This window comes from Corticium candelabrum, chromosome 7, assembly GCF_963422355.1.
Source record: "Corticium candelabrum chromosome 7, ooCorCand1.1, whole genome shotgun sequence".
Classification (NCBI taxonomy): Eukaryota; Metazoa; Porifera; class Homoscleromorpha; order Homosclerophorida; family Plakinidae; genus Corticium; species Corticium candelabrum.
The window spans coordinates 1,969,023-1,993,621 of record NC_085091.1 but is presented as its reverse complement, the minus strand read 5'-3'; the positions used below and the strand labels follow the sequence as shown (position 1 = coordinate 1,993,621).

General features: G+C 42.0%; 1 protein-coding gene and 3 long non-coding RNA genes across 5 annotated transcripts in view; 2 read left to right on the top strand and 2 right to left on the bottom strand.

Moving 5' to 3' along the window:
- The first annotated feature begins 7,017 nt into the window (after nt 1-7,017).
- LOC134182666 (uncharacterized) lies at nt 7,018-7,650 on the top strand. The gene is made up of 4 exons (XR_009970383.1): nt 7,018-7,057; nt 7,119-7,186; nt 7,245-7,331; nt 7,392-7,650. It is a non-coding gene; the product is annotated as an uncharacterized LOC134182666 (long non-coding RNA).
- Nucleotides 7,628-8,067, bottom strand: LOC134182665 (uncharacterized). The gene is made up of 2 exons (XR_009970382.1): nt 7,972-8,067; nt 7,628-7,913 (listed from the first exon to the last, which is right to left on the bottom strand). It is a non-coding gene; the product is annotated as an uncharacterized LOC134182665 (long non-coding RNA).
- A 2,148-nt stretch (nt 8,068-10,215) lies between these two features.
- LOC134182668 (uncharacterized) lies at nt 10,216-11,670 on the top strand. Its single transcript, XR_009970385.1, has 3 exons — nt 10,216-10,383; nt 10,444-10,488; nt 11,477-11,670. It is a non-coding gene; the product is annotated as an uncharacterized LOC134182668 (long non-coding RNA).
- A 740-nt stretch (nt 11,671-12,410) lies between these two features.
- Nucleotides 12,411-24,599, bottom strand: part of LOC134181943 (cyclin-L2-like) — a 12,786-nt gene continuing 597 nt past the window's right edge. The window contains exons 2-11 of one of the 2 annotated variants that reach the window (XM_062649237.1): nt 24,222-24,296; nt 24,049-24,158; nt 16,168-16,252; nt 16,072-16,110; nt 15,952-16,016; nt 15,737-15,836; nt 13,443-13,505; nt 13,338-13,379; nt 13,209-13,277; nt 12,411-13,152 (exon numbers count right to left, since the gene is read on the bottom strand). In XM_062649237.1, coding sequence (XP_062505221.1) covers nt 12,544-13,152; nt 13,209-13,277; nt 13,338-13,379; nt 13,443-13,505; nt 15,737-15,836; nt 15,952-16,016; nt 16,072-16,110; nt 16,168-16,252; nt 24,049-24,158; nt 24,222-24,296 — 1,257 coding nt within the window. In that variant the 3' untranslated portion in view covers nt 12,411-12,543. The remainder of the gene's footprint in view (nt 13,153-13,208; nt 13,278-13,337; nt 13,380-13,442; nt 13,506-15,736; nt 15,837-15,951; nt 16,017-16,071; nt 16,111-16,167; nt 16,253-24,048; nt 24,159-24,221; nt 24,297-24,599) is intronic. The other variant, XM_062649238.1, reaches the window with a different exon arrangement.

Below are 24,599 nucleotides of genomic sequence, written 5' to 3'. Positions count from 1 at the left end.
ACCTCGCTGTTTCGGCTGCGCAGTTCTCCAGAGTGTTCCTTTAACATTGGTTTGGTAGTTGCCTTGTGTCTTGAAGGTGTAGTTCTATGGAATACAGGTCCATGTACATGCAGTATTTGTGATGTAGCTAGGTATTTGCCAGTTGTGTCTTTTTAAGTCAAAACAGGGAACAAGTACTTATACACTAAGTAGCAGACTATATTGTCGGATTGAGAGTAAAAAACACTAAAATTTTTCATAAAAACCTAATAAATTTTCAATGCTTACTTAAATGAGAGAATAATTGTTGAACCCACCGACTCCTCAATGCTGCACTCTTGTGGTAGAAGAATGACTGAACCATATTGACTCACGCTGAAAACGTGGTTCCACAAGGTGGACGCAGAATGAATATTGTGGCCACTGCACCGATGATGTAAATATCTCTTCCTCCATTTGTTTATACTCAAGAAGGGCTGTCCAAATTGATTATGACAATTTGAGGCAGTGAAACGGGTCTATGTGGTCTACGCTGAACACCATCCTTAACCTCCTCATAATGACTGTTTCAAAAGGCACCCTGTCTACCAGAAGAATGTGATGGTTTTGCACACTTACATGTTCTTGCACAGACATCACAACACTGGTCTGGAGTTTCTGGCTGCACAGGGTATGCACCAAAGGGTTTTACAAAAGAATTTTCGACGGCATGTGTCAGAACTAAACAAATATTGTTGCATTTCAGAATCAATGTGCTGCGGTTGCTGACCATGATAAGACAAAGTGGCTCTGCTTTGTTCACCATTTCTGCCACACCAACCTATCTTTTGCGTATAGCTTTTCAGAGTATTGGCAGGTCCTCAGTGAACAACTGTATGCAATCATTTCACATCAATTTCCAAGCCTAAGGCGTTTGTAGCTAATACCACTCTGCACTTGCCATCAACCGCTCTCAGATGTCAGTATTGCCTCCTTGTTATCTTCAGATGTGCTGAAGTGATACATTCTCACAAGTCGATTTCAACAAAAGTTTTACTTTTTCAAATTCTTGAGAGAAAGTTTTCTTACCAAGAGTGTGGTTGAAGTGCAAATACAATGACGGACAGGCATTCTGAGTTCCGTAGTACACCAATACTGTGGGGCAGGCCACTGCTAACATTTGAATCATTGTTAGCAGCCAGTCGAAAGTAGTCTCAAAGTTGGGAGCAACTCTTTTGACCGAGAGATGGATGTTTGGCCTATCAGCACTCTTCACAATTTTGACGGCATTGTGGAGTCCTAAATGCTAGTGTGAGTTTTCCTTGTGGATGCAGAGGCAGTTGCAGTTAGCGCCAAGCATGGAAAATCCAGCAACGACTTCAGGTCGCCAACCAGGCGACACCACGTGCAAAATGGTTCCTCTCCTCTTCATTGCTAACGTCCAGGCCTGCAGCACCCTTACAATTATTAGATCCACATCACCAACTATGTAGATGATTACAAAACGCAAAGAAAAGACAAGCTTTTTCCTTATTACTGAACTACTGTGTGTGCTTTGTCCAGTACCACTGTCACGAATCGCTCTTTCAACTCATTTCTTTGTAAGGCACATCGCCACTCGCATGAGCTGACTAATACTTCAGGGCTTCCATAGACGTAAAGGAATTTCCCTACCTTGATATCAGAGTCTGACGATTCTGATTCATCAACAAAGGCAGCTGCAAACCCTTTGTGTTTTAGTATAGCGATCTGATCTCTTATCAGCGACTTCAACACAGTCACCACAAGCAACAAGCACCATAGGATTTGTGTGATATTGCTGTAAGCCATTGGCTGATAGTCAGGCACAGACTGCGGTAGAAGAAGAAAATGAGCAACTTCCAAAGCTTGTTTACAGACGAGGAGGTGAACAGAAAGCATCTGCAGTGGCTTAAAGTTTTGCATGCTGACCAGAGGCGAAATGCTGGACACGGCAGTTGCAATGGCTTCATTGTCGGGCATTGCTAAAAAATCAACACCATTGGACGGCCAGTCAGGTGCTTACACACTAATAACACTTCACAAGCAGTAAATGCTGTCACTTACCTCATTAGCTCTTGCAGCTGCAGACTCATAAACATTGTCTTGCTGCATTCTTATTAGCATTCTTATCACTGATTGGTTGCTTTTCTTAAGTCGGTTGCAAGGTTTGATCGGCGTAGTCCCAGACTCTTTTCTCTCTCTGCCCTCTCACCCGCCTTTTCTGCCCCCTCACATGCAAAACGCAGTCTGGCACCAAGGCTAAGACTAGAGTTGCTACATATTGTTTCTTGAATTCAACAAGATAATCGATAATCAATTGGTAATTGATATTAAACAGCACCTTTTGAGGTGATGTTTGGGGAGGCCCTGACACATGCACACGCACATGCACACACACGAACGTATCCGTGCACACGCGCATGCACACACATGCATTCACACGGTTTTGGGCTGTGTGCTGAACGTTGATTTGGTAATCAACCACACAGTCTCTTTGGCAATTTGTCATCTGTCCTTCTTGCTGAGTGTTTAAGCTAATGGAGTATTCAAGATGAAAACAACTTCTTGTAAGGTTTCAGACATTCCAAATATTGGCCTTACTTGAGCATTAGCAATGTGGCTGGACCGAGTTGTTTTAGACATGCCGAGGATACTTCTCAGGCATCGAATATGAAATGTCTGTAATAACATATTTTGGTTCATGCTTGGTGCACCAAGTCCTTTGGTTCTTGTGTCTGTGTATACAATCAACAGAGATGAGCTGCCATTTGAGGCAGTCACAGTGCAGTCAAATTGCTTATGTAGTTAGCTGATGTATAAGTCAGCTTGTTGTTGCCACTTACTGATGCCTTTCGTATATCTAATACTGGCTTTACACTAGACGGTTTGACTTGAGCCAAATTGGCTCGAGCCCGGTCTGTGCTAATTTGGCCTCGTGTAAACGGCGTTGGCTCGAGCTAAGTGCAATTAGCCCGTACTAAGTTAGCCCCATCTAAAAGGTAGGGCCAGGTTTGAGCTAACCTAACCACGTTGCATATTTTGTGTTACTGGGCAGCAATGCACAAAGCGTATTTCACACTGCTTATTTCACGCTGCTTATTCCTGGATTATTGTCAAAATAGCAAGCCGCAGTACGAGCACGCGAACTTTTTGTGATGAAAGCTGAACTGGATCAGGGATGTGCACATTAGAGTTTTGATCGAAAGTATCGTCTTCTTCATGCACTTGCGCAAAGCATGCCAGACGCACCACTATGCCCAGTTAGACCGGATAGTGTAAACACGCCATGAATCATGCCAAATTTGCACGGGCCAGGCTCAAATCGTCAGTGTAAAGCTGGTATGAATGTGATAAGGCGAGCTGTTTCACATTGACAAGTGCAAGAACTATAGGAGAGTTGCCATCACAGTTACATTGAAGATTAGATGTTTTGTTTAGCTACTAATGTGTGGACATTGAAAACAGTTTCTCAAGGGCACCGAAGTGTTTGCTAGCCTTTGATGACCGTTCTGTTATTTTTCAGATGTCAGACAAATGTGTGGTAACGTCATAGAATTAAGGTATTTAATTAGAGCTATCAACGTGGTGTAGGATTCCCGTAGAATACATGTTAATTGTCATATCAACAGACAACGTCGTGCGAAAGCCCATAGTCTTCTTATAACTCAGTCAATTCATAAGTTGAGGACAGTTTGATGATTGAGGAAAGTGCTTTCTCTGCTTTGGCTTTCTATTCCACCACCAATGCAGTAGCATATGCAAATTGTAAATTTTAGACTCAGTTGCATTCTTTTTTTCCCTACTCTTTCACAACTTTTTCTGAAGATCGAATTTGAAACGAATACCTCCTTCCAGTCTTTCATCACGCAATTAATGTATTCATTGAAGAGTGTGCGACCAAGCACACACCCTTGCCTCAAACCACAGACAAAATGGACAAATTAGACAAATGTTAAGCCCGCCATTCAATGATAGCTTTCTCATCCTCTATGCGCTACGTGGAGTTTCTGGGCCAGAGCATCCAGGCCAGGGGCACCAGCTATGGCGCAGCTCTGGGACTGGACACAAAGGTCCACACGTCCCCGTCTGCTGCAGGATGTTTTCTTACCAAGCCTGATGTTCTGTTCATCCTCAGTCAATGACCAGGTACTCCCGAGTTTAGGGAGGCAATCGTGTTTGAGTTTCGTGCCCAAGGACATTATGCCATAGCTCACCATCACTGTGACTTGAACTTGCAACCCTGATGTGTTCCAGATGTACTCACTCAATTGGATGACTCTCTAACCAACTGAGCTATAGGAACACACACAACCACACATAGCCTCGAACTTTCAGACCAGAGAGCGCGCGAAGCGCACGACCTCTAGTCTGAGCCAAAACGATACTAAACTGATTTCGGAAGTACGTATCAAAAAGCCATGCTAAATGGTAGTCTAACAGTGTAGGATCATTTTTCCGAGTTCAATAATGAGATGGAAAGATACTGCGCTCTGCATTACACAAACGTAAATGCCATGGGATCTCATGAACAAAGAGGAGACGTCTGCTGTGTTTGCAGTGATATCTTGGTGGACAGCATGAAATGATGACTCTTCGACTCTGCGCCAGAACGCTAATCTAACCGCTCGACTAGCGAATGTCAAAGGTGATGGTCTAACCCAGCTGCTGTGCATGTCCTCTCACCACAAGCTTGAAAAGATTGAAGAACTGGAGCTGAAACTAAAACTAAGACCTGTGCATGCACCAGAATCTTTATTCAGGACTCTAGCGTGCACTTAGCGCCCACGAGGATTTCTCATGCGCGTAATCAGCGTTAGTGCACTTAGCATCACCAATTATTGCTAAACCAATCAGAATTTAGAGCCAACATTCCGGATCTAAGATGCTGATTGGCTTAGAAGGCTATTTCTGAATCATTTTAGACTAGAGTTTGCGCGGTCTCTGGTCTGGAAGTTCAAGGCTAAACCACACACTACACACACACTTGCACGCACAAATGGAAAATGCAAATGAAAAATGGATGATGAGCTGCCATTAAATAGTCACGCCCCCAACCAGCTGGCTGGGTTCCTGTGCACTACGCAGGAGCTATGGGTTGTGATAAGCAATTTCCGGCCAGGTACTCACAAGAGCGCCAACTGTGGTGTGGGCTCCTGAGGTCCCATTAAGACCTGATAAGTGGTATGCGCATGCACACACACACACACACACACACACACACACACACACACACACACACACACACACACATCCTAATTTGAGCTTCCACTGCAATGTTTCTTATTTGGCATATGGATTTTGTCTTTCGTCATACAGAGAAGTTATATAGTCATTTTCCACCCAGGATGACTTGTGTTTCATGTGAATGTTTTACAGGAGTTGGTGTTTTGGATGTTGCTGGATCTCAAGTCGAGTCGGCTCAAGCGAGCTCATAGACATTGCAGATATGAAAAGTTGAACTTGAAGAATGCGTGAATATACTTCACAACTGAGTCATTTATCTTTGTTATTCTCACACAGAACACAAATTGCTATATTTGTATACTTTAGGTAGTACTTATGCATAAAGTTGTTACATGAGAAATGAACAATGCGTAGTAGACTTGTTACCCTGTAGGAGAAAGAAGAAGCACAAAAGTGCTAAATTCTCGCTGCTAGCTTACATTATTGAAGGTCGCGGAACAGTGGCTGCACGTGTACTGGGCCACAGGCATTAGCTAATTAGCATGGAGAGCGTTGTGTGTGTGTGTGTGTGTGTGTGTGTGTGTGTGTGTGTGTGTGTGTGTGTGTGTGTGTGTGTGTGTGTGTGTGTGTGTGTGTGTGTTCCGTGAACGTCATATCATGAGTAAACAAAAAAACCCACCTCGCTTGCCAGACCATAAACAGATTTGCAAATGTCACTGGCAAAAAAATTCAATTCCAATTCTAAGCGAGGGGCTGGACTGCAACCCCATCTCCCGCTTCCTGCGCCACATTAATTAATACCAGTAGTACTACAAGAACGGGCAGAAACGGCACTTTTAGACCTCAGAATGCGCAATTGGACACTAAAATGGCGACTATTGGCATTGTGACATCACGTGATAACGCTCTCTACTGTAACCTTAGCGCATGCGCGCCTCGGTTTATGAATTATCCAGCAATTGCTAATATACTCTGCCTGACTTTCATTTGTGGTTTATCTTTCTGTTGTATAATTATCTATACATACGAGTAAAAGGAATGTTGTGCGAGAAAAATGTGCGGTTTAATTAATTAATTAACGGTCTACATACTGTATGTGTAATAGTGCCTCAGTATGACATGTACGCGTATGGGAGTGCAACTGTCTACTTGTTTAGTAATAGTGCATTCACAGTCGCGGCTGTGTACGATTTAGCTCTAACTAGAAGCTAGCTAGCTATAGACAGATTTTACAAGTGGAAAATAGCGTCTAACTTCGGAATTCTTTGCGACAATCCTATTTAGAAGACTCATATCAGTGGAAGCGAGAGAGCCAGAGCCCTAGATAGGGCTCTTCAAGAAAAGCCCTCGGACTGCCTTTTCGTGCGCTTTGATATTATGGGGCTTCTAAAGCATGCGCAATCTCGAGGGTACTACACGCACCTTTTGCCGATCTCGCTGTACACAAAATCCACGTTTCCGGGCTTGCTTCTGAACCGTAGATCATCTTGCCGTTGACTAAGCTTTGTAAACAAGTTCACTACTTACCATTTGGTGCATCTTGTGAGAGACTTTGCCTGCGTAGAGACGCGTAGGAAGCCCTTTCTTGAGTACGGCTTCTCAAGCTTAGGAGACTGCTGTTCAAGCTGAAGTTGCCTGATTCACACTCTGAACAGATGCACGTGGAGTGGAAAGACAGACTACTCATTGCCTAGCGATGGAAGTTTATCAGGTGAAGATTTTGCGGTAGGGGACCCATTCGGGGTAACCGAACGCGACGCACTGTGTGGCTGAATTATATCTATAGGACTACTTGTTTCCCCCATCTAGCGTTTCAAAACTGTGAAACTGTGTATCTTGTCGAACTAGAGTCAGCAAAAAATCGTCTAGCCTATCCAACGTTTCATGGAAGGCGGTGAGCTCATGAGCTTACATCACTTGATGTACCTTGGCCTGATTCTTTGTTTGCTATACAGAGTAATAGTCTTGGCTGTTGGTTCAATCCAACTCCACACTGTATCAAGCACATTTCTCGACACAAAACGTGTGTAAAACTTGATTTTATCATTTGGCAGTGTGTTGAGCAATTCCTTGCAACTCAGACTCTGCGGATGCAAGGTCTTACTCGAGAACACTAATCTTGTTTTCAAGTTCCACTATTTCATTTGCTTGCTGTTCAATTATCGGAGGTAAACCATCAGCTTCAGCCTCGGTGACATTTTCTACAATCAACATCTTTACTTCTATAGGATCACTAGACTATTATCATATTCACGTCTTGATCAACTGCAGCTGCGAATGAAGTAGAACAGCCTCTGCTTTCTGATTTAGACATTACAGCTATGGAATAGCTAGTGCGTGTGTGTTGTGTTACTCTAGACATAACTGTTGTTGGGACTGGTAGGCTGGCAGCTAAAAAGTGCTAGTAAAAAACAGACTGTAGTGTACGTGTACTGTACTCTGATCTGCCTCAGTACCTATTGAGTGCAATTTATCACAGTAACATTTTCGACTTGGCCAGTCACATATATACAGAAGCAAGCTAGACTGCCCAGAAACAACGCGGAACGTCCTACATGTCTGGTTACCCCGAATGAGTTCCCAGGTGGCATGATTTCACTCGCTAAAACTAATCCATCACTAGACAATGAGTAGTCTGTGCTTCCACTCCACGTATATCTGTTCAGAGTGTGAATCAGACGTCTTCAGCGTGAACAGCAGTCTCTTTACCCTCGAGAAGCCGTACTCAAGAAATGGCTTCCTACACGTCTCTACGCAGGCAAAGTTTCTCACAAGATGCACGAAATGGTAGGTAGTGAACTTACTTACAAAGCCTAGTCAACGTCAAGATGACCCACGGTCCAGAAGCTGACCCGGAAACGTGGACTTTGTACAGCGAGATCGGCGAAAGGTGCGTGTTACCCTGGAGATTCCGCATGCTCCAGAAGCTACGACCCCATATATCGTCTATTACTCATGCGCGTTGTGTACAATCATTCAACCGTGGCGCGGCGAATGCAAGTGTAGAAATGGAAGACTGGGAGAGAGAGGCCATCAGAATAGTGTTGGAGGTACGCTCCTTCTTCTTTTTTACAACGCATTACAAAACGTACAAAGGGCACTGTTGTCTAGTATTTGAGTCAGAACGCCTTTGTGTCGGCGAACGCAGTGCGGGATGAATGTCGCCAAGGGGGCAGCTAATTGATGGCACTGAGTTGGGATTGCAGCAGAGAGACAAAGAAATTGGTTTTTTGATGGTGAGAGTTTCCATTTGATTGTTGTCGTTTTTACGTCAGGAAGTGCTAGGTCTATGTGCCATCTCCTAGAATGATTTTTTGTCATCGTTTGAGGCTGGAGATAGCGAGCGGTTTTTTGAATTGTGGAAGACACACGTGCCAGCTGATGTGATTGGAAGAGACGCGACCTGTGCACAGCTCGAGTTTAGAGCCCATTTGAGCTTTGCTGTGCATCCCCTCAAGAGAGGGTTGGGTCCGCAAGTTAGTTTATGACAGAGATGAATGAAGCAGGGGCGTAGCGTAACCTCTAGAAATGGGGGGCTAGACGATATGTTATATCAGTGGCGCATCCAGACTGGTGGTGCAAACTTGCACAATTTAACGAGGTTTTTAACTAAAAGTTTGAATACTATAGTATACATAATGTCTCGTTACCAGACGAACTTCATTTCATATCTACGACATTGCATCATGGTACATTATATGTGCTATATGTGTTGTACAACACGAAACATACATTAATTATGTCTTGTATGTTCAAGAAAGACGTACTGAGAGGTTTAATTAACAAGCGTATCCAAGGTTGCATCTTAATCAATGTTAGTTCGATAGTTGAAGTGAATGTAGTGGATGTCCATTGAGTCTTGCTTGGCTCATTGTAGACTTTAGGTAAGTTTTAAGATGTTAAGATTTTAGGCCACTAATACTGGACTAACAGACCTAGGAGCAACTGGTTAATTAAAAAAGAGAGTAAGAATATCAGGAAAATAATTTTTCACATTGTTTGATATGGTCCGTAGGAACGATGGTTGTCTCAGTTTTCTGTTTACCACAACAGTGTATTTCCAAGCTATACGTAATTAAAGTCAGAAATTTTAATTCTACCGTAGTACGCATACAAATGATGGAGCTATAGCCCGGTCTAGCCCATGCCACACTACGCCCCTGAATGAAGATGGATGCATATTTTATTTTGGAGACTTTGGGAAACTCATTTATTGTCTGTGACTCTGTTTTTCTGTTTGTGTCTTTGCCTGTCTTGTCGGTTTGTCTGTTTGTAGTACAGTGTATGTTTGTTTGTTTTTTGTTTTGTTTAGCTTGTCGGCTTGTTTGTTTGTATGTTTGAGTATATTGCAATGAATTGAAATGACTGACTAGTCCAGCAGTCATAGATTTGTTAGTAAATTATTTCCCCCAGTAATTTGCCACCCATAATTCCCTACCATATAAAGCTGTGCGTTACCATTATGGTAAAGTGAATCAATGTTAATAGGAAACCCGTCACACAGCCAGGCAAGTGGCAAGCTTTTTTAATTTAACTGGTGAGTGTTTTGCATTTTGACTATACATACAATCATTGAATGCAGAGTGGAATATAATGGTTGGTCATCAATCATTGACCGACCAACTGGTGTTTATGACAGACCACAGTTTTGCTTTGATCGGACATACCTAAATGATTGATGAAGGCGCAATAGTTATTCCATGGCAGGGAATTAATGAGCAACCCAAACGTCTAGACAACGGACAAAAGCAGGCAAGATCCAGGTTGATGATCCCCAGTTGGGTGAGAGCAAATGACGTTTTAAAGCAATATCATATTTATTACCCCAAGCATTATTTAGAGACGACATTTGGGGCGGAGCTTCTAGAGCATGCACAATCTTGAGGGCAACATGCACCTTTCGCTGATCTTGCTGTACACAAAGTTCACGTTTCCGGGTCTGCTTCTGAAGCATAGATCATCTTGCTGTTGACTAGGCATTGTAAGTAAGTTCACTCCTTACCATTTCGTGCATCTTGTGAGAGATATTGCCTGTGTAGAGGCGAATAGGAAGCCATTTCTTGAGTACGGCTTCTCGAGGGTAAGAGACTGCTGTTCAAGCTGAAGTCGCCTGATTCACACTCTGACAGATACACGTGGAGTGGAAGCACTGACTACTCATTGCCTAGCGATGGATTAGTTTTGGCGAGTGAAATCATGCCACCTGGGAACTCATTTGGGGTAACCAGACATGTAGGACGTTTTGCGTTGTTCTGGGCAGTCTAGCTTGCTTCTGTACAGTGTGGAAAATATGGAATTATCTTGGCTCGGACAGACTGAGCATAGGTAGGACATTCTTGTATGGTGTTACATGTATAACTGTCTCCCCTACTGCAGCCATTTTGCATGTAATTTTTATTAACCAACTTCCAAGGAAGAAATGGCATTAAAGACAGCTGAGGTTTTCTTTGGATAAGCATGCTAGGAGGCACCCAAGTTCATGAAATTAACAGTTACACCATTGGAAAGGCCATCACTTGCTAAGACAAGGTTTACACTATCATATATGCGTACTGATGGATGTTTTGTCCCAACACGTCCCAACACTGGTGCAGTATTTGGTCGGACAAACAACACATTTGGTGGGACATTGTCCTATGTCCTACCATTATTTTCCACACTAGAGTGGTACGTTGAGCTCTTTCTAAACATGCTTTGCTGGCAATATTTTGACTTTTGACAAGATTTTGCCACAATAGGGTGGTACATTGAGCTCTTTCTAAACATACGGATTCAGCAGGTTTGTTGCCTTCTGGCCTTTTGCTACTTTCATTATCATCTGACTTTGAAACCGCGTGGGCACTTCAAATTACACTTTGATCAGGTAGTCTGCCACTGGACTTACTCCTTGTGAGAGGACATGTCAGCAGGTTGCTCAGTCAGTGTGAAGTATCTCAAAGTAGGAACACAGTTATACGCTGTAGGTGATCAACAACTGGTACAAGCTGCGTTTAAAGCCTTTCCATCTTAGTATATGAGAAGCTATTTGTACATCGGTGGCAAGTGGGTAGTGTAAGGCCAAACCAACTATATTTCTTGGTGCTTGGATTCATTTGTCCAGTTCTGAGCTTAACTCTAAGACTACTGACTATTTCACACGTTGTCTTGATTTAGTTCCTAATACTATAACTATAATACGAGAACTGCAATTTGTAATTATAGCAGTATCTTACTTAATTAGGTATCTATTTCACAACATGGGCATCACAACATCAACTTCACGCAAGCATGCACGCATGCATGCAAACACTAATATTTTTCTTTTTTCTTTTAGAGTTGATGCAATTCAATGTTCGACCAATTGTCTATCAGTAAGAAGTACAAAAATGCTAATGCTACTCAAATACATGTGAGAGGCTGGCTAGACGAGACTAGCTAAATGACGTATATCTGAATTAGAATATATTGATATACATCTGAATTAGAGATGAAACTCAACATTTCGCAATAGAATCGGATGCTTTTGTGACAACATTATCTCAACCATCCTATACTATAAACGCCAACCGTCCCTTCCATCTGTCCTGAAATGTGTGATACACTTGAGTTTGTTTATTCAATTAACCAAGCATGGGGATGTGCGGAGCTCGCCAGCCACTGTACACCATTCTCTAATTCCCACAACTGGTAGAGTGCAAGATGCGCCCGCTGCAGTCCTAGTAAACCGGCTAACAGGACTGCTTGTGCGTGCATGCTTCTGTTAGCGTGTCACGGAAGATGCCTCTTCTTGGCGGAAGTGGCGTCATTCTGACGTTTATTATGTGGGAAGAGTCGGAGATGGGGATGCAACATTTACAAATCAGTGTTCCATCCAGGAGTTACATTGGCCAGAGCAATAATCACCAAGAATGGCACCTTGGCTTGTAACTACCAAAACAGGATACTGCACAGGCTCAATTAGCCTAGTCCCTAGACTCACGCGAGTCTGGGGACAAGGCTAGGCTCAATGTGGTGCTATTTTGCATAACACAAACAAGCATGCATGTATATAATTATTACTAGACTGTATCTAAACTCAATTCGATGTAGTTCATGCTATAATTATAGTTGCAATTCCCCACGGCTTGCTAAAGGCACAGAGTGTGCCAAATGTAAGGCAGAGATTATGTCCCACTTAAAAACCCTACAGATGGAACACCAAATATGAAGCTAGTAGTACTGGTGTCATCAAGCTAACATTCTATAGAACAAGTGTAAAAGAAGAGAACTGATGCAGATGGCAATGTATTATACAATAAGCTACATCAGACACTAGTAAACAACACAGTAACGTAATTTCATTATTTACTAATACCAAAGATGCAGTCCTATGTGCATATAATCAAATCAGACTGGACTATTTCATCTGTATTTAGACTTTCCTCGATACTTATCGTCTTGGTAAGAGGCCTTTCCGTAATGATCCCTACGACTTTTATCACGTTCGTATCCATAGCCTGATCTTCTATCACCATTATAGTCTCTAAATCGTTCTCTCTGACCTTCCCTTGGATGGCGATCCCTCCTCTCCCTTGACCTACTGCGACTGCGTGAGCGATGTCGATGCTGGCGATGCCTACGAATAGGAGATGCATTCCTCTCGTTTCGTCTAGCATGTCGTGATCGATTTGACGGTCGAGGCAACTGGTCTCTCGTGTTTGGACGTGGTGAGCTACGCTGACTGACACGTGGAGAACTATCGCTGCTCTCATCACCACTACCACGACTGTTTTCCTCACTGAGAGACCCACTGCTTCTGTCAGACACAACCACAGGACTTATATCGCCGGACTTTGCTTCCCTCCTTGACTGTGAATCAGTTTTCCTAGTGTCATAATTTTCATCCTCCTTGTCAGCAGTGGGTTTCGATCCAGTGGCACTTCCAGCTTGTGGCGAAGCCGTACGAGAGCTAGTCCGACTACCAGTCTTTAGACCATTTGATGTCTCGATGTCTCTAGAACTGACGATTACCTAACAAAAACAAGAAATAAAAATCATAATATGGGAACACATGTCAAGCTGTGTACCCCAGTTTTCTTAGCTTCGAGTTGCTTCTTAGCCTCCGTTACTGCTTCTACTAGTTTCGATAATTCTCTCTAAGTATGACCAAAAATTGAAAATGCAAACAGGAAAAACTCCATCCAATATTAACTCACTTGAGGTCTTTCATAATGTTCCAAGATAGTGCAACTGATTTCCTACACAAGAGGAAGTACACAATAAGACACAGTACACAACATGCCTAGCTGGACTGACTACACCTCAATGTCTTCATAACAAGCTTCAAACAACAACCACCAGGGTGGGTTCTCAGGAAGGGGAATCTACAAACAGACGAGAGAATTACTTGATAAGCAGAGTCAGAAAAATCAGACAAACAGACAGACAGACAGACAGACAGACAGACAGACAGACACTGTATTAGTGTTGCTGTAAACGTTTCTCTTCTAAGTTGCTCAAGATGTAAATGTTTGATTTAAATGGAAAATATATGTATGAGACACAGAGAGACAGGCAAACAGACACAAGTCTGAAGTCGGACATAAAAATGCTTTTAATTCAATGGACAGATCTCATATGCTCAATCAAGTGTCAACTTCATTTCCAGATATCTTCAGTCACGCTTTCCAGGTCTATTCAGGCCTAATCCACTTGTGTATCTGAATGGAGAGAAGACAGTTGTCTTGGAATCTCAACAAGGTGTCCATCAAGGGGACCCTTTAGGCCGGCACTGTTTTCTATAGGGATGCAGCATATAGTCAACCTTCAGAACAGTCATCTTAATATGCTTGCGCTAGCCTATTTGGATGATGTCGTTTTGTTGGATCCAGCAGACAACTTCTCTCAGGTTTTGCGAATCTGACCTCTTCTCTGTCTTGCGCTAGTCTTCTTGTTGAGGAAAGGAAGTGTGAAATATATTGTCAGTCTGACTCATCACATCAGTTAATTCCTGACTCCAATACGATCCAAGTCACACGACAAGGAACCAAGATTCTCAGAACTCCAGTGGGGTGTTCGTCTTATGTCATACAATCATGCTCACAATATGCCAATTCAGAAAGATCATTATGCAACCAGTTACCTCTTCTGGAGAACAGCCAGAGTGCTCTTACTTCTCAGATACTGTCATGTTCCCAGAATTAACAGTCTGGCCAGAACTGTTGCTCCTAGACAATTCCTTCAAGCTGCAGAAATTCATGACAACCAGACAAGAGTATCATTTCATCAGATATTTGGAGGCTTAGTCACGAAAGATCCAAAGTGACTACAAGCTCTTTAGCCTATCAGGAATGGTGGTTTCGGTTTAACGACTGCAGTCACAACAGCTCCTTTTGCTTTCCTCCCAAGTTGGGCTCACACATTGTTCACATTACCTCAGCATTTTCCAGAGATGAAAGAGGCAATCACCAATTTACTACTCAGCAATCAGCCTGCTGGTTCAATTGCCTACGACCTTTACAACTCTTCCTACAGATAAATTTTTGCCAGATCTGGTCATGGATCATGTTAAATTGCAGCACAGGCTCCACAGAAACCATCACAAATCCAAGGTACAAGAATTTATGGATCATCTCAGTACATCTAGAGATAGATCTCGCTTTCAATCACCGCAAGGACAGGGTGCAGAAGCATGATTATCTGCAGTCCCATCCATTTCAGCACTTGCACTATCTTCCAAAGAATCTAATTTGGCAACGCTGATTGAGTTGGGCTGCAAGATACCACAATCCGCATGACGATGTGATTATGGCAGAGATTTAGACCAAGAAGGCTACCGCTTGGTCACATGCAAAACTGGAAGGAGTCCTATTCAAACACACAACGCTATCGTGCATGTCTGGTCAGAGTGTTTGACCGAACTGAACTTCCAGCACAGCACAGAACCAATTCACTGATACCTCAACAACGACTACAGACTAAACATTGTTGTTATCGATCCCCAAACTGGCCACGACACAGAACTAGACAATTCTCTAGCGCATCCCTTGTGCACTGACTTGCTAGCATTGGCTGCTAGCACAGCAGGTATCGTGACGTCAAGGAGAGAGGAGAGAAAAAAGGTTAAATACAACCTAGAGCTTCTTCCAGGAGGCATCAAACCATCTTTTGTTCCCTTGGTTCTTGAACATTTTGGTCGCTGGGGGATACAAGCCTCCAACTATCTGAACAAGCTGGCCAAGCCGTCTAGAGATGATGAAAGAAAGAAAACAAGGCCCAATTCAAGACCTAGTGGAGATCTCTTATCTCCATTCAACTGCAGAGAAGCCTTGCTAAAGTTATAGCAGACAAGTTATTGCTAAAGTTATAGCAGACAAGTTATATAGCATACACAGAATGAACACTACAGTTGCAAAGTACTAAATCATTGTATGTGTAGGGCCTAAGGGTCCTTTTTGTTTGTGTAATTTTAGAGTTATTTAGTTTAGATCATCATATAGCTTGGAACAGTACCGATTTACGAAAATATATGTCTTGGACAGACAGACAGACGGACAGACAGACAAATGAAAGAACAGACATGCAGACAACACCTCGTAAGATCAAAATCACTCACCTGAAGCTGTCTACCAGCAAGGAAAATGCAAGCACAAGCAATCGTTTCTGGTGTGAACCGAACAAAGACATCCGTCTTCAACGAGTCATTCATAAAATTCCTAAATAGAGAGCAACCATTGACAGAAGCCATCGTACAAAAGCATCATGATATAACAAACGTAAAAAAGCCAGAAAAGAAATGACACAAGACTGATGAGATAATAAGAAACTAACCAAGATTCTTGAGCCAGCTCTTGATTATTTTCATGTTCTATTATTTGCAAGTATGTAATAATAATCTACAAGCAATTAACACATAAGAAACGGAAATCAGTCGAAGCATAATTCAACAACCTTATGTGGGTGTTTCACATGAACACAAAATCCCAATTCCTATAATACAACATCAAATGACAAAATACTTCTAAAGAACATTGTGTTACTGCTGACTTTTAGAATTCTCCTTTCAGCTTTGATCACACTATTTTTGGAGCTAAAATACAGAGTACCCATGTAGTCCATTGGTTGAGTTGCCCTGAAATAAGGCACAGCACAAGCAAGTCAGCAATAAAACGCACCTGACCATATACAACAATCAAACACAGTGAGCTTGTAGCCTCACTGCAAATGTTGTTTATGACTTGAGTGTACTGGAGGATACACTGATTCTAACTTCTAATGACTAGCAAATGCCAAATCACAATCTATGATGCAAACAACTAACCAACTAAGTATTTTTTAAATACGTGACTTACAACAACTTGCTTGGACTTTTATGACTAAATAAATGACACACTTACATGTGCATAACTGCAGATAGAATAACGTACTGCATTACACTTCTCTGTACTGTCTGTATTAGTAGCTGCACGCTTCCTTGAACCATGCAACACTATTGAAGTTGTTAGCAGAAATCAGCAAATGAGTTACAACAGCAAAAACACTTTCTTGACTCCTGATACAGTACTGTAGCAACAGCAATAGAAAATTGGTGCAGGTGCATGAACAGAAACTGGCCTCTCTGAGACACAAAGAAATTTCTTCTCAATTATTAAACATAATAGAAACTCCAGTAACCAGCAATGTGGTTGTTACGCTGCCTTGCCACACAAACAGAACACCAGCAGCAGCTCACCTCCTCAAGCAAATAAAGAAGTCTTGTGGCTGCTCAGCAACATAACTAATTCACTAGTGATAACTCACAAACGAAACTAAATTCTAGTACCTTTTTGCATTCCATATTGTAAACTTTAGGCACTAATACAAATATTACATACTGTATTACAGCAGAGCAGAATATACGAATCCGATTGCTGTCTACACATAAACGCTGACTTTCACATGTATGCTATCAAAGAGCTCATCTCATACACTTATAGTGTATATCTTAGGTATACAAGTTGTACTGTAAGTTTGACAGCATTATAGACAACCACCTGCTTCTAGTGATAACAGTCAAATCACAAGATACAGTACAGTCCACAACAAAACTATTGACACATTTACGCTAGGAGGCATGGCCATAGGTAACGTGAGCAGAAACGCATCCGTTTTCAGGTTACGTTCATTTTTAGATAGAAGAGAACTATTGTGTTTGCTCGTAGGTTTGCTAGACTTTGGAAACTCACAAGTGCGCATCAGTAACTTGTGTTCTTCTTTCATTTTTGCTAGCATTTCCCTCGCTAGCGTAGCGCTAGACAAAGGCGCATTAGGCTACACGTGCGTTCAATGTACGGCAACAGATCACAAGGCGTGAGCAAGTGCCTCTCCGCCTGGATTACGTCTTTCAGTTCATGAACGTTTTGAGGTCTATGAAGCTCAACACGTCGCTTGAAGACCGCCCAGAAGTTTTCTATTTCGTGTAAGATATCTGGAGAGCTATAGCGGGTCACTCGAGAAACCGTGACGTCTAGAGTCTCGTTTTTCTAGCTTCATTAGCAGCAGAATTTTAATTCTTACGCATCGTGTAGCGACACTTGAGTCATGACGACAACTTCCTGCGCTGCAAGCTGATGTGCAAGTTTGTTTGCTAATTTGTTGTTCTTTGTTGCATCATTATCACTAATTGACGCTGTTCGACGGTTTTCAGTTAGTTTCTTGGTCTGCCACGGGAAGCTCTCCATTGAATTCCTTCTCCAGTGTCCAGTCTTTGGAGAATTCAGTACACAGTAGAGCGAGAAACACGTAAAAGTTGGCAGATCTTAGATGGCTTCCTAGTACTGGAGCAGTTTAATAACAGAATATCACAGCGTCGTCTTTCATGACTCGTTTCATGATGGAAAAGTTCTCTACGTGGATGCGCATACTATGGAATAGCTTATGTGACTGTTTCTCAGCTGTTTAAGAAGAAATTGGCGGGGTTTCTTAGTAAATAGCACAACTAGAAAACTTTCCAAAAATAGTACAAGTAAACCGGATATGTGTCAATAGTTTTGATGTGCACTGTATGTGCTTCGTGTAAATTTCAGAAATATGTTCTTTCATTTGAACATTTTCCACCTTAATACTCTGCTCTGCTACACTAAATGGTAATGCTTTCAAGCTGAAGCCTCATCAAAACCATGCTTTTCAAACACAACTGCTTATAGCACCATGATAGAGTTAAAGGAACACTCCATCGTTTAGCGATATGCCCACGCAAACTTGATTGCATAGATACGCAATCAAGATAGAATGTTGGCCTGAACTACAGGCAAAGCTGGATATGAGAGCACTAGATATTAGCAGCAAATAGCCTGAAAACAGAGCGCATACAATGGTCACGTGAGAAACATTCCTTCAACGCATGCTAACGCTAGGAGCCTTGCTACCATCAAAATGCTAGAAGACAGTCACGAGACGTTGAGAAAACGTGCCCGTGGGTTATGCAATGGGCATGGATGCGCTGAAGGGACCAACTGCACTGCATTTGTGTGCTTGCACTTATTACGTGACCTAATTGTTTACCACGTGATGATCATATGCACTCTGTTTTCACGCTGATATGTAGCGCTCGCATGTTCAAACCTAGTTTTGTGTAAAACGTAACCTATTTGATGCCTTCGACCTGAGGAAATATGACGAGTTGGTTTGTGTGCGACCCGAACTCTGCTTCAACAACAAGATTGCAGATTGCTCCCATACGTTTTCCTTATTTGTAACGGTGACTACACTCTGATATCCAGCTTTGCCTGTAGTTCAGCCCAACCTTCCAACTTGATTGTGTATAGTATGTAATCAAGTTTGTGGGGGCATAGCACTAAATGACGGAGTGTACCTTTAATTAAAGCGCACAGAATGGAATGCATTAACCATGTGGTTACAGGGAAAATACTAATCTGATGATAAAAACAGGCAAATAGACAATACACAGTGAAACAGAAATACTCATAGACATAAGACAGGCACACAGACAAACAGACAGGCACACAGACAAACACCTCTGGCCAACTATATTGATGCCTTGCTAAACTGGTTCTGCTGCCAATCAGTTTTATTACTGTCCTGAGCATTAGGCACCAATAAAGGAGTCACACTTTTACTTCCCATCAGAGGCTCTATTTGAGCTTCAAACTTCTTGGCTTGGTCTGTCAACTGCACCTTCTAGATCTATTCGTTTGACAGGTGTGTCTTTCAATGGCAAAACAGCCATGTTGTTTGGCCTCTCTTGGCTCATAGTGACTTGAGGGTACACTTCAATCATTTAAGACCAGAAAACATTCTGTAGCATGTTATCTGTTGGTGTCATTTCCAACAACTTGCAGCATGGTTTCAGTGATTGCTGCATTGCCTCTGCATATTTTGCCTGACACATCTACTGTGTGTCTGAGCACCTCTATAGCCTCACAGAATTACATGTTACTGCTCTACACTTTAACTTATCCTGAACACGTTCAAATACACAGTTGATGGCAGTAGTTGTAAAGTGAAGACATCATGAACAATACACATCAACGTATCATTTTGCATCAGCCCGAAATGAGATTCAGCTGACGAACACAGCAGTGGTAATACCTAGCCAGTAAACAGACTTGATGGTCTTTACTTGTCCATTCTGACCTTTGCACCATTGTAACTTTGCAATATGCACATTTTAAAATCAATTCCAATCCTCGCAAGTCTTTTACTGAATCTGCACTTCCTCACAATCTGTTAGAGCCATTAAAGCAACAAAGCATAAATTGCTCATACATTTGATGCTCAAAAACACATCTAAAACCAGAAACAACTGTTCTTAACTTTGACACAGATTGTGCCTTTTGACTGTTGTTGCCAAACATTGTCATTTTGCATCTGGTGATAAATAACTTGGACTGCATTTCCTTACCTCTTCCAATCGTCTCTTGCTTTTCCTCCTTCGTCTGAAAGGATTAGAAGAGTCATGAGACCTCTTCTAGCCAAAAGACAGAAAAGCAATAGAGACGAGGTTGCTTGACTCGAGCCATTTCTATTTAAATAACAGCTACCTAATGCGTGTTACTATGACGCCATTCGACATTCCCTATCATTTCATGCTATACAACAATAACTAATGCTTTCGTGTTATCTCTACGTTATTACAAGTTCTCGGCCTATTCCAAAATTCTCTTCTAAACATTTCTCTATTCCGGCTCTTCCGATGCAACTGGACATAATCTAGCTCTTCTCCGACTCTTCCAAAGCCTTACCTCCAGAAGACCAGTAAAAGAAACAAACGAGCTCTCTGTCTTCTTTCATTTTGAAGCTGTAACAAAACAGCTGTAAAAGGATGTTGACATTGCGAGTTGAGAAAGGGAAAAGATTCATTGTGGCAATGTAGGTGGATGTTCTCATGTGCCAAAGTTAAGACTCACCTCCCTGATAGACTTGATACATATGATCAGCAACTGACCTTGTCTTTCTCCACCTTGTAAGCATCTAGTCTACCCAAACATGTTCTTATAGAGCACCAGTTTGATGTTGCCACCATGTGTCAATTTCCAGTCCAATGATTCAAGAAACTAGCAAGCATATCACATCCTTTCTTACCCTTTGCCTTGTCCCATTTCTATAACAGTTACTATGGGTAACAAATGAGGTCAACTACTGAACTTAATTTAAAATGGCAATAACGAAGACAGGATGTCACATCCCAGCTCACGAATAGTCCAACCAAACCCAATTCCAAACCAGGCTGAACTGAAAACTTCAACATAGAGCCAAACTTCGTTGATAAAAAGCAACCATGCAGTGATTGAATTAAGCCGTTCTTCCAAGTGTATGATAGTCAATGATAGAGCATAAGTGGTGCCATAATGCTAGGTTGGTAACCCAGTACGCAACAAAGCAACTAACCTCTGTTGCAGCATCATTAACCTCACCCAACTTTGGTAAAACAGCAGTTTTGTCTACCTGAACCATCACCAGCCGACCTTCTACTGTGTTTGTCTATATAAAGATGTTCACACCATTCATACATCTTGTGAGAAGGCAGGTGAACCCAAGACAAGCAAGTGACACCAAATTGTAAACAAAAATAACAATGCTGCTTAAGTAAGGGTCCTCATGCAACCTGCTGATGATTTGCAAATAGTGCAACATCTATTTGCAAGTCTAAGAAAGCCATACACAGAATAACAGACGAGTAGAACCAAAACTAAATTAACCAAGAATGGTGTAAGACGTTGGTCAGTTTTCTTTCACGCAACTGTAACTTTGAAGGCATTGATGCTAAAAGCCACACGCTTTGATGCTATAAGCCAAACGCTTTGCTGCTGAATCTGTACCATCAGACATTGCTTGCAACACGTGTGTTAGCCAGCTTGAAATTAATCGAAGGAATGCAACATTTAGATGTGTTCAGGTTACCAGAAAGAGGACGCGGCAAGATGTGACACATCACAAAGGCAATACCAAAGAGTCAATGACAGGAATATTGAGGGCATGTGGCCCTACCAGGACCTTCAGCTACACCACCAAAACAGACATACACAGACCTTCATTCTGAAAGAGAGTGACTGCACTTGCGCTCCTTTATGTGCCTTATTTCATAGCTTGGAACACATTCTGTAGTGCTCCCAGAGTTCTCAACGACTACTGCTTGAATACATGTGGAATGTTCACACACGATCGACTCCTGTGCATTGTGTCCCTGAAGGGCTGATTTATTTGATATCTACTATATGCATGTACTCCACAGTGTACATGTCAGTGTACCATATCACGGGTGAAGCCATCAGTGTTCAGTGTTCCTGAGTGCGCGCCATGTCTAGTAGATCTGAAAAGCCACAAACGTACATACAACTTGCAACTGGCAATGTCTGGCAGTCCTCAACAAGCTGGAAGACACGCACGTGTAGTGCGTCGTGTACAGTGTTATCACATACTTAGTAGTTAACTGGGATTGACCTGTCAACGTCATTGGTGCATTCTTGAGCTGGAACGTCAGCCATATCTTTCAGTTTGGATACCGACATGTTTGCTGCATAGCTTGCACCAGACTTTGACAACCAATTCTCTGCCCTTCATCTTGCTTGTCGTATAACATCACATGTAATATGGAGAAACTCAACCACTCTCCTAGCTCTCCTGAGGACAAGTCATGAGAGTGATTCATTACACTCTTACCATTTCAAACGTGAAGCACCAGATACAAGCAGACAACAGATGACTAAGCAATATACATGTACATCAGTAACAGAAATCTCTCATGACTTGCAGTTAATGACAAACCAACAAGACTAAACCAATTCACTACATAACACATTTCACTGACAGTCTGTTATCATAACAAAGCAACACAGCACAATGCGAGGCAAGGCAGAGCAACAAACACACCCAAACAAAGCAACAGCAAACCAGACAGGCATAGCTGACCGTTACAGTGATCACTCATCAGTCCAGTTGCTGCAGCTTCCATCCACCGTGCTGGATAGCGAAGCTACAGAAATCCCACAAACTAGTGTAAACTTGAGAATACAGACTCACAGTGACCTCAACACACACGCATTTATAGTCAACCCGAAATTAATCTAAACTTATGGCATCTATTTATTAGCTACCATTTAGAGTTAGGCTTTCAATCTATTTGCTGATGGAATCTGACCAAACCAGAATCAATAGAATTCATTTAGCAATTAAGTAAAAATAATATTTAATATTAACCATGGAGTAAGTCCCACTGAGATGTGTGATTAATTAATGGCGATTCAAATTGGCAAGCAGGTTCTAGCCAGGGATCCTAGGGTGTAGTGAGCAGCTACGCCTTAAAATGACCATTATGCCTTGACAATGGCCATTATCACCATTCTTCTTTGCAGCTAAGCTTACTAGTCTAGCCAGCCCTCTCCAAAGCCATCATATATTAAGAACCTTCAATATAAAGTCTTGCTCACATAATAATTTGTGTTCAATGGGAATTGCGGCTACATATACAACTAGGCCTACCCAGCAAAGGCGTTAGTATATTAATTAACTAATTTGATTAGCAACCTACAGAGATGCAAAATGGTGGCATCGCTTCTTACCACTTAGATGGCTTTTAATGCATTTGGTGCAATGCAAGGCAAGCATGCAGCACAGCATTTAGTACTTCACATCCACATTTGCAGGAATTTGAGAAACTTGCAACCGAAGGAATCCAACACTATTATGGCGTGAGGTGAGTTGCCTATGTGTGATCGCTATGTTCAGTATGACAAACGTCAAAAACGCTAAAAGTTTAGCATTATGGCATGCACAGCACATGCTGTTGTGTGCATTTGATGAAACAAGACACCATTTTACCCAACCAGAATGCAATAAGATAATGAGACCAACAAACCATCAAAGACTTGCCTTCAGACCGTTTCCACCAATAATAGATGGAAGGAGAGGAGCTGGCTACGAAGACTAAAGCAAAACGTAATATTGCAAGTTTTGCCAACCGGAACTCGGATGCAAGACCAGAAAGTAATTACAATACCGCGTCCAAACTGCAAAAAGACTATGCCTCTAAAACACAGCGTCTCCGCTACACCTTGCCACAAACCTGGCTAGAACACTACACTGGCAAGTATAGATGCACAGTTGAAACCATCAATTGTTCCTTGATTTTAGCCCCAAGTAGACCAAACTGTATAGGTTGTAGTGCGTGGCTATCTGAATAGTTGATCTGTGCTGTTAGTCCATAAGCAATAATAAAATGTTGATTTAAGGCAAGGCAGCTGCTACCACCCCTTCTTGCGACTACTTACCAAAGCAATGATGCTCTGAATTTTGCACTCACAGTGACACACAAACTCACTGACCAAGTCGTCTACCTCTCACTCATTGGCTTTTAGAATCTCTGATGTTCTTGTGTTATTATGTGATGTACATACGAAACAATACAACACACTACAATAGGTCACTTACTTTCCGTTTGCTTTCTGTTTCAGGAAGTGAAAAATATTGATGATGTCACGTATACGACGTGGAGCCTCTTCTATTTTGGCAGCCAGGAAGAGAGATGCCATAGAAACGTGCTACGTTGACAGAAAAGAGAGCATAGAACGAGCTTCATGCAAGCTGGTAACTAAAAGATTTACCTCAAAATCATGATTGACAAATGATTTTGAGAAGTAAAATCGTTGAAAAATAACTTGAGCAGTAGCCATAGCAACCTAATAAAATTACAAAAAAATCTTGTTGAACAAAGTCTTATAAAACGTTACAATTTGCTACAAAACACATCAACACCCTGTTTGAAACGTAAGAGTTTTGCTCATGACATTATGCTGGCAGGTACTGAATAACATATAGAAATTCAAGTCTACACACACGCACGCACGCACGCACACACACACACACACACACACACACACACACACACACACACAGAGTCACACACAGAGTCACACACACACGCACGCACGCAGTCAAAACGCGGCGCATGCGCAAATAACAAACTTCCGCATGACAAATAA